The 10,325-nt window shown below is 43.1% G+C and overlaps 1 protein-coding gene across 1 annotated transcript in view; it reads right to left on the reverse strand.

Annotated features, from left to right (window-relative positions):
- BLNK (B cell linker) overlaps positions 1-1,530 on the reverse strand; it is a 58,995-nt gene extending 57,465 nt beyond the window's left edge. The window contains exon 1 of the mRNA XM_081157903.1: positions 1,313-1,530. Within this exon, the coding sequence (XP_081014029.1) occupies positions 1,313-1,359 (47 nt within the window). The 5' untranslated portion in view covers positions 1,360-1,530. The remainder of the gene's footprint in view (positions 1-1,312) is intronic.
- Positions 1,531-10,325: the final 8,795 nt, after the last annotated feature.

A 10,325-nucleotide genomic window follows, 5' to 3' on the forward strand; every position in this document is an offset into this window, starting at 1 on the left:
AGCTCTTTTTAAAAAAAATTAAATTTATTGGGGTGACATTGGTGAATTAGATTATGTAGGTTTGAAGTGTACAAGTCTGTGGTTCATGATCTGTACATCAAACTACAAGGCTTCTGTGCAGCAAGAGAAACCACCAACAAAACAAAAAGGCAACCAACCGAACAGAAGATATTTTCAAACCCTAGCTCTTGAAGCAAGCATCTTCTCCGCGAAACCTTCTCCAGCGACTCTAATTCCTTTCTTACATTCAGTTGCTTGTTACTTCCATTGTTTTACCTGTGCCCCTCCCATGAGGGTGTAGAAACTGGAGACCAAGGACTAGAATGAGGTACCTTCTTGTCCCCTGTGTGTGCAGATCAGACAGAAACACTCAACAACATGCCCTCAAAATGGCTGGCCTGGCGATGCTGCCTACCGATTCCAGATGAGGTCCATTTCAAATTCTCGTTTACCAGGCACCTTCAAGGCATAAGACCCACATTCTAACTATGAAGGGCTGTCCTTCTGCCAATGGCAGACTGAATTCTCTTAAATTTAGTCTCAAAAGCTCTAGTTCTCTAGCTCTTTGATATCTGTGATAACTTGCTACACATGTCACATCACCAGTGAAAAATTGAAATTCAAATGGTAGTTGGAATATAAAACAGTCATTGAACATTTAAAAGTTTCAGTCTCCAAAAATCATGGCACCCTTGCAATGAAACAAAAAGAAGGCTTTCAAACTCAAAATCTGGGAAATTACCATTTCCATAGATCAAAGAAGCTTCTTGATTCTTGCCCTGTGTCATTCTGGTTTATTCTTTCTAAGTGGGCTTTTATAGATAATTGTTACACTGACATGAGGACATGAGAAAAACAGACCTGATCTTCCCAAAACACTTGTGATATATACCCACAGAATAAATAGGAGACAGTCAAACTGTAATGACTACAAATGATCACAACCCTTAACATTACATAGCAATCCACGATGAAATTGTGGAGAATCAGATTAGGCTTTTCTTTAGAAAAAGCTGGTTGTATTCAGACTCTGAAAGCTGACCTTTTGTAGAATCTAAACCTTTGGCATTTCTTTTTATTGTCTCTCTCTCTCCAGAGTTTTACACTTAATTATTGGCAGAAGCCAGCTAGAATAAGCCCGCTTATTCCTACATACTTCTTTAAAAATTCTGTCACTTCCCTATAGCAGTTGCCACCCACTGCCCTAGAATGAGCAAAGTATTCCAGGATTTCAGTTTTTCTGAGATGCCGTAAGATCATTGGAAAAAACATGAGGAGGAGAAAAAGAGGCATTGAAGGGGGAAAATCTTACCTCAACTTCTGACTGGCAGGGACAGTTATTTTATTAAGCTTGTCCATTCTTTTTGGTAATGATAACAGGCACAAATAACCGTCCAGTGGTAACGTCAGCAGTCCCCGGCCTTCCTAGGGAGTAGCATGGTAGACCTTTGATCTCAAGGGCACCAGTCACTTGAGTCTGATTTCCGAGAGTGCAGGCGGCTGGCAAACACCCTTGCACCAGGGAGAAGTAAAACTTGCTTGAACACATAGCCAAGTTTCATGTTTCTACATAATCATGTGATCTGGGTAGCCAGCCAGCTTGGCTGACTACTCCACATTGTGTAAACTTTAATAGTGAAACCTATTGGGCATGCAAATTTCTTTCCAGCTGCTTTCTTTTATAACCAGGTTTGTAACCAGGTCAGGGCAAGCTCTGGCTGGTCACTACTTCCTGTTGTCTCGAACACATCTAGTCCTGTTTTCAGCAGGTGTCACGCTGTCCCCAGCAGCTTCCCGGGCTCAAGCAAAAGCAGAATAATTAACTCCATCTGAAGGCTTCTTTGAAACTTTATGCTCATTTGCATAAAGTCATGGGTAAACTTTTCCACTTGAAGAGCCATGATATGAAAATGGCATTTTTATATTGTTCTGCTCGCCCCTTCCACCTCCCACATATTTCTAAAATAAATATCAGGGTTGGCAGAGACATAATGTACTCAGATAATAGTCTACTCAGAGCATTAGCGTTTTCCTTTCCTGCAGATCCATCTAGAATGGGATGGACAATTCTCTAGGCAAGGTGGGAACAGACAGGTGACCTGGAAAGAGGAGAGGCTCTCCATCGGAAGATGTGTGTCTTCCTTACAGGGTTGGTGGAGGCAGGAGTTATACTGGTTGCCAGATGCTTTCGAACAAAACCAGGATGTACCCACAAGTCAGCTGAGAACAGATCTAACAGTCTCCCAGCAGCGCAATTCTGACAGCAGGCCATTTGGAAGTCCCCTGAAACGGGGTGCCACTCTCCTCACTGCCTTTGTCCCTTTCTGGCGTCATCCACTGCTTGCTTTCATCCCCTCACCAGACCGAGTGATATGCAGACCGGGGAGCAGTAAGGGCACCCCAAGCACAGCAGGTGGGGCGGGGAGCAGGGAGGGGGGGAGCACAGCTGCGGGAGCTGACCCATCCGGACGGAGAGGCTCGCTTTCCTTCTGGAAGACCTGCCTGTCCCTTTGACCTATTCTGAAAGCCTCCAATTTGTCTGTTATTTAGAAAGTAGAAGGCAGTTCAGGGTCAGGGAGGAAGGAAATGAGAGCTACCGTTCCTTTTAGACCTGGGAACGCTTCCCTATAGCCAGCAGGAATGCCCTGCTCACCTTTGTAAGGTAGGTGCGCATTTCCCACATTTATCCAGGTGACCAGTCCTCTCCCGAGTCTGAAGATTACACAGAAGGGACGAAGTAGAGGGCTTCCAGGTACCTCTGCTGTTACAGTCCCAAGATAGAGCGCAAGAGACAAAAGAGAGGCGATTGGGGGGGGGGGGGGGAGAGGAAGCAGCGGCAATGGCACAGGTGGGAGCAGCAGATGGATTTTGTCCCTCCTGTGCCTCTCCTTTGCACAGAGATTCTGCATTTCTCCAGGTACATCTTGATTAGTCACATTCGTGTACTGCATCTGCATTTCTCGTTCAACCAGATGTTCAAGAGCTGAAGCCTCAGAGCTGTTGAAGGGTGGGGCCCCTCTGCTTGGCCAAGCCACTGAATTGGCCAGGCCAGCAAGAGGGCAGACAATTTTCGGGAGAAAAATGTGAACTCTTGCCAACTCCCATCATTTATTTTCCCCAAACTAGGAGCTCAGGTTTTTTGCAACGTATCCTGAAGGAGCTCTAGACCTCAACCCACCCTCTTCCCACAGTTGCTGGCTGAAACCAGTAGTCTAGGGTGATTAAGGCACGTGTAATGTCATCAAGGGCCAGAGAAGCCAAGCTCCACTGAACGGGGTGATGGTCATCAGCCTGACCCTGCTGCGTTACTGGGAAGTGCACCCCATCGGCCGCTTGACTTTTCTCTCAGCCAACAACTCTGCTCAGCACCTGGACGGGCAACTTCTTATTTCCCCAGAGAAAAAGACCAAGGGCAAGAGTTACACTTCTGCTTTTTCTTTTTACAGCCACTTGCCTTTCTTCTTTTTACTGTATTTAGTCTGACATGATGAAAATGAGAGTCTGCTTTTCCAGGCTGGACATTTTGCCCCATGCGGTGTGTAGCGTGACAGCCACAGTGTTCCAGCCTGCCCCGACCACTCGGCAGGTGTCGCCGGCTTCCCAAGAAGGCCAGCCGCAAGCACGGAAGCTGAAGACCCCAAGTCTTAGCTGATACTTTCAAGAGGAATGAAGTCACGAAACATGGTTTCCACACCACATGGGGAGCAACATACCGTGGTAAACAGCTCAGTCTCTATCTACGCGGCACAGTGTAGAAATTAGTTAAGCACTAGATTCACAGATGAAAAATGGATAATTCCAACCTTAAAGAAAACTGAGAACTTCTGTACACTGCCAATAACTATAAGTAGGTGCAATGACATACATACCTGTGACACAGCATGGGTCATAGACATAACTGAGCACGAAGAGTATTCCTTGTACACCAATGTTGTGTGCAAGAATTGTCATTGAGGCACCATTTCTAATAGAAAATAAAACAACACTGGAAATAACCCAATTTCCCATCAACAAGAGAATGAATGCATTCTTTGTGGCATATCCACACAATGGAGTACTATTCAACAGTGAAAAAGAGTGAACTACAATCGCATTAGTATGGATAAATAACAAAAATAATTTAAGCTATAAAGACAAGTTAAAGAAGATCATATAGCATGATTCCAGTTATATTAAGATTAAAGACATGTAAAACTAACTAATATATAATTTAGGATGCATGCATATATGGTCAAACCAAGGGAGGGAACAATAAATATAAAATTCAGGAGAATGGTTACCAGGGAATAGGATTGGCGTGACGGGGCGTAAAGGTAATGCCAGTGTCCTATTTCTTAAGTTGAGTGGTGGGTATATAGGTCCCTACTGTAGGTATTAAATATTTAACAAAAACAAATGAAAAAAGATCTGGACTAGAATCATGGTGCAAAGCCAGGACAGCCTGCCTCAACCTTAGCTGGCTTTGCAAGATGGTGAAGCTTGAGAACAAGACAGATTATAGTGGAGCTTGGAGTTAAGCCCCAACCAGCCCTGATTGCTCTTGGGCTCTTTTTCTTGCACCTATTAATGATAACAAAAAGCAGCATGCTTATTGAATGCTTTTGTGTCCATGTGTTATGATGACATTCATTTTACAGGTGAAGAAACTGATTTGTAGAGCCCAAAGTTGTGCAACTCATCAAAGGAAGAGCTGGGATTCAAACCCAAGCCTGTTTCCATAGTCTAAGCTGCTGATCACAGGGTTTTACCACTGCAAGAGAGATTTGTGATTCAGTATCCTGGCATCAAGGAACCAACTTAACCACATGACCTTAAGTCTCCCTGACCTCAGTTTCTCACCATTAAGGACAGAAAAGGAGATTCAAGGAAGCCTCAAGCTCCTTCTGACTTGGCATCTGGACACTGGGCCATGTGCACCAGAAATTGAATTCCACCAGTGGAAACACTCTCAGTTTCTAGAAGAGAAGGCTCTGATTATCCACACTAGATTGCTTCCCAAAGTGGGGCTAGGTATGTGGCAGTTTACAGAGCCTTGGAAGTAGTCTGAGTCCTCACTGGAATTGGGAAATAAGCCATGGTTTACCCTCTGTGCCCTGCCACCCACCTGCTGATGGCTTTTCTCTTGCCAGGTCTGGTTTAGCAAACTGCTAAAAAAAGTAGGCAAGGTGAGGCACTGGTGCTAATGCAGTGTGGCAGTAAGCTTCACAACCCTATGAGGGGGTATTATCATCCGCATATTATGATGTGAAGCCTGAACCTCAGAAAGGTGACATAACTTACCAGAGGCCATTTGTCTTCCTGACCACTAAGCCAGGGCTCGTAACCCCCATACCATCATTCACTCTATCTCTCTTGTGCTGGTCCCCTTTCTTGGGGTGTGGGTGTGGGTGGAAGGTGCATCCTGCAGGTACAGTGGCCCTGGCAGCTTTCTGACACATGCAGGCCAAAGTAGCAGTAGCTGGCTGTTTGTCAGACCCGGCCTGGTTAACTGGCCAGTGCCAGCTAAAGGCGCAGATGGAGGAGGGAGCCTGGGTAAGCCAGTGAAAAAAACAGCAGAAGAGGCCAAGGGAAGGCAGAGAGAGAGAAAAGGAAGTGTGGCAGATGTTGGTAGCAGTCCGTCTGTTCTCCTTTGTGGCGAGCTGGGGGACAGGAAGGGAGTAAGAAGGAAGAAGGGCGCACATCTGTGACTCGAGCAAACGGGCAAAGGCTAGAGCTCAAGACTTCACTTTCTGTGAGACAAATCAGTTCCCTGTTTTATCTATTCAGTAAACTCAATATTTTACATATCAAATTAGCCTGGAGTGTAGCCTCTGTATTATTAGGAGAATAGCTTAGAAGAAAACAGCCTCTTTGTATTAGTCCAAGTCCCTGGTCGGTGAGAACATTACAATAGCCAGTAGTCAGGAGGGACAATTCCTGGCCTGTGTGTCATCTTCACCTTCTCCCTTCTCTTCTGTCCTCAGAGTCAATCTGCCAACAAAATTCTCCTTTGTAATATTTCCACCTTCGCCCTGCTCTCACTCCAGCCTCGGCCCTCACCTGGATCACTGTTCAGCCTCCTGCTACTTTTCTGTAGCCAGATCCACCCCCGTTCTCATTCCCAGGCCTCGTTCACAGCTACTGACTCTTCTTAAGGATTTCGGAGGCTTTTTCTTTCTTCTAGAGTCAAGCATGAATGTCATTCATGTACCTATGTGACTGTGTCTCACCTTGAGGATACATCATATTCCTCACTGTTGTCTGTGTCTGTGAGTTTTTCTTTTCTTAATCCTTTCACCTTTTTCACCCAGCCCCCCAACCCCCTCCCCTCTGACAGCTGTCAGTCTGTTCTCTGGATCTATGAGTCTGCTTCTATTTTGTTTGTTGGTTTATACTGTTCATTAGATTCCACATATAGGTGAAATCATATATACTTGTCTTTCTCTGACTGGTTTATTTCACTTAGCATAATGCTCTCCAGGTCAACCCGTGCTGTCACAAAACCTAAGATTTCCTTTTTTTTTTTATGGCTGAGTAGTAATCCATTGTGACTGTACCAAGGCTTTTTTATCCACTCATGCACTGATGGGCACTTGGGCTGCTTCCAAATCTGGACTATTGTAAATAACACTGCAATGAACATAGGGATGCATATATTCTTTCGAATTAGTGTTTTGGATTTCTTTAGGTATAGCCTCAGAAGTGAAATATATATTCCCACAGTGGCTGCACCAATATGCAATTCCACCAACAGTGCATGAGGGTTCCCTTTACTCCACATCTTCACCAGCACTTATTTTTGTTGATTTATTGATGACAGCCATTCTGACAGGTGTGAGGTGATATCTCATTGTGGTTTTAATTTGCATTTCTCAGGTGATTAAATTGAGTATCTTTTCATATGTCTATTGCCCATTTGCATGTCCTCTTTGGAGAAGTGTCTGTTCAGGTCCTTTGCCCATTTTAAAATTTGATTGTTTGGTTTTTTGGTGTTGAGTTGTACATGTTCTTTTTAAATTTTTGATATTAACCCCCTCTCCGATGTATCATTGGTGAATATGTTCTCCCATTCAATGGGTTGTGTTTTCATTTTGTTGATGGTTTCCTTTGCTGTGCAACACCTTTTTAGTTTGATGTAGTCTCATTTGTTTATTTTTTCCTTTGTTTCCCCTTGCATGAGGAGATATATCAGAAAAAAATATAGCTATGAAAAATGTTTGATGCCTGGCAGGTATGGCTCAGTGGTTGAGCCTTGACCCATGCACCAGGAGGTTGCTGGTTCGATTTCCTGTCAGGGCACATGCCCAGGTTTTGGGCTCCATCCCCAGCAGGGGGCATGCAGGAAGCAGACTGATGTTGATGTTTCTCTCTCATCCAGGTTTCCATCTCTCTCTCTCCCTCTCCCTTCCTCACTCTCTAAAATCAATAAAAACGTATTTTTAAAAAATGTTTGAAATTTTACTGCTTATATTTTCTTCTAGGAGTTTTATGGTTTTAAAAACAGCAAAAAAAAAAAATTAACTCTAGTACTTAAGTAACTTTACAATTCAATTCCATTTTTATTTTTTACTTTTATATAAATGCTATGTTAGATGTAAAAGTTCTTTAAAAGATTATTTTAAAGTCCATCTACCTACTCCTAAGTGTTCCTTAAAAAAAATCCATAGTAATATTGATAAATAGGGGCCAAGTAAGTGCAAACTATGTGGAACGGAGATTTTGAATTTTTTAAAAATCTGGTGAGGTTTAAAAACTTTTCAAAACATCTATATAATTCCCTTAACACCTGTTTTGGCAAAACTCTAATTCTGTTTGAAAGGGTGCTTTTTAAAAAAATGTTATCTTTGAAGAATGCGTAAGTGTGTGTGGGATGGGGGAGAACCCATATCCAAATACCTTTATAAAGCAAATTGTTAAGATTTGCAAAGCTACTGACCATTGAATATGCTGCCCCTAATAGAATGCTGCCTTTAAGTATGCTAGAAAACGGAGAATGGAAATGAGGTAGCAAGAAGCGATGAAAGACTGAAGATAATGAAGGTAGGTCAGTAGGGAATATTTTTAAATCCCCCTCCTCTTGTCCTGTAATAGTTCAGAAAACTCAGCCAGTATCATCTGTAAGGAAAATACCTTGGAAAAAGCAAGGACTCGGAAATAGAAGAATGTAAGGGGAATACAAGAAGATGGGCAGGGAAGATTGTGGGGGAAGTATCCCAAGGGAGGAAGAACTACAAATGAATGAAATCAGGCCTCCTTTATGTGGATCTTCTTTCCATGTTTTCTATGAGGTCGTTAGAATTAAATTTGATTTATAAATAGGCCTGAAGGGATATGGAGCTAGATAATTGAGTTGTTTCATCATTGACTAGGCTTTATGCCCTTTAGGATTTTGATAAGAAAATCTCACATAAGGTAAAGTTTGCTTCTTTACCTGTGCATCTGAGACTCATACACCACTGAAGCGAAGCTCAACTTACTTGATCTGTATTAAGGGCTATATGTGGATTTTGAAAGGTTATTCATTTAACTGACCCTTTTCCAATCAACTTTACTTAGACTCAATCTTGAGAATTATCTGCAGGGCTCACAATCCTGGTAGTGAACAAGGAAGGGTCAAGGGGCTGGAGGAAGGGCATTTATTTTAAGGATATCCCAGACACTCCAATTACTTTTGGATTGAGGATGACCTTGGTTTAGGTTACGGTGCCAAATCTATGTACCCTACAAGTGAGAACTGGATCTCTTTTCTCTTCACAAAGCAAAGTAACCTCAACGGTGAAACTCAAGTTACTTGGAGTACACAGAGCTTAAATTGGATAGCCACTGAACACCGAAGATGCCTTTGTCAATATCCATCTCCAAAGCAGTTCACAGTTAAGCCACAGTGACTAACGAAATAGGCTAGATTTGCCTGTGGAACGTTATCCTAAATGTTTAGCGCAGAGAGACAGAAAGATGGCAATAAAGTTTAACAAATGCTAAAGGCTGGCCCATAAAGGAAGGTGTGTGGGCTCAAGTAATGTCCCTGGAAAAGTTGAAGGTGGCAGAGCCTGTTGTAGTAATTATGCCCTTGAAGTAATAACATACACCCAATTTGAGTAGGTAGAATTTGTTAATGTAAGAAAAATGAGAGGAAATTTATATAGTTTGTAATGAGTCGGAAGTATTGGAATAAAGATAAGGCTACACTGAAACAACAGTCCACACAGACACACATGCTCCTCTGTACACACTATTTTTCAGTTTAATTTCTTCCATCTTCCTCTCCTGACTCCCCAGTGGCACATGGGTGACAGAGTTCCAGTAGACACAGCTATGGAATTCTATGCTACTCAGAAAATATATGGCAAGCAAGACAGCATCCCTGCCTTCTCCTACATGGTTTATGCATCCATGAACAGTAAAAACTTTAGAAGCAAACCGATGTCAGGTACTGTTACCAGACGGGATCTGGGCCTGGAGCAGGTCTCCTCAAGCAGGCTGGTAGTGTGTGGGGTCTTGACTTTGTGCCGGAAAGATTTTACAATACGAGTCCCGGTGATTTTGAGAGTCTGTTTATTAAAGCTGGGACAGTGAAACAAAGGAAGGGCTTAAGGTAGAAGAGGCAACAAGAGAGAGCCTAGGTGGGATTGCTTTGGCTCACTGAGAAATAGAAATCACAGTAATAGAAGTGAGCCAAGGTGGGGCTGTTGTTAGCTCACTGGAAAGTCAGAGAAAAGGGGACCTTGGAGACAGGTTCAGGGGGTAAGCCCGGGACGAGCTGCTGCTGCCTGCTGCTCCCCTGGTTGCAAGCCTTTTGGGGACCCTTAGAGTTTAGGAGAAAGAGAGCAGAGATACAAGGCAAGGATGTGCTCTAGTGAGAGTGCACTGTGGGTCCTTTGTCTTGAGGCTTTTTATCTTTCTTTGGCAGGTGGGACTTCTAGGGGAGGTCTCAGGTGAGGGTCTTAACAGAATATTCATTAGTTTTCCAGGTGTGTCCTTCAATAGGTTGATTCATCAAAATGTTCATATAGGGGGTCAGGGATATTTTCTGGTTAGTTTTATTTTTAAAGAATGTCATTGAGGAGGGACAGGGGCGGAGTCTGGTCTGTCCTAGGATGGTCTGGAATGTATAAACAGTTTGCTCCTAAGTGTCCTTGGCTAGGGAAGTTAAAACCTTGTGATTCATCAGCTGGCTGTAAATTGCTCAAATTGTTTGGCCTTGTTTAATTATCTTGTCTTAGTTTCCCTTATTCCACTTGTCAAGGAATTTCCATAGCTTCTTACTATCCTGCCACAGTACCAATGATCATAACAGGAAATGGTACAGGAGATGTTCACAGACTTGATTCTAAACCTAATCCTAA

The sequence above is a fragment of the Miniopterus schreibersii genome, assembly GCF_964146895.1.
Source record: "Miniopterus schreibersii genome assembly, chromosome: 14".
NCBI lineage: Eukaryota > Metazoa > Chordata > Mammalia > Chiroptera > Miniopteridae > Miniopterus > Miniopterus schreibersii.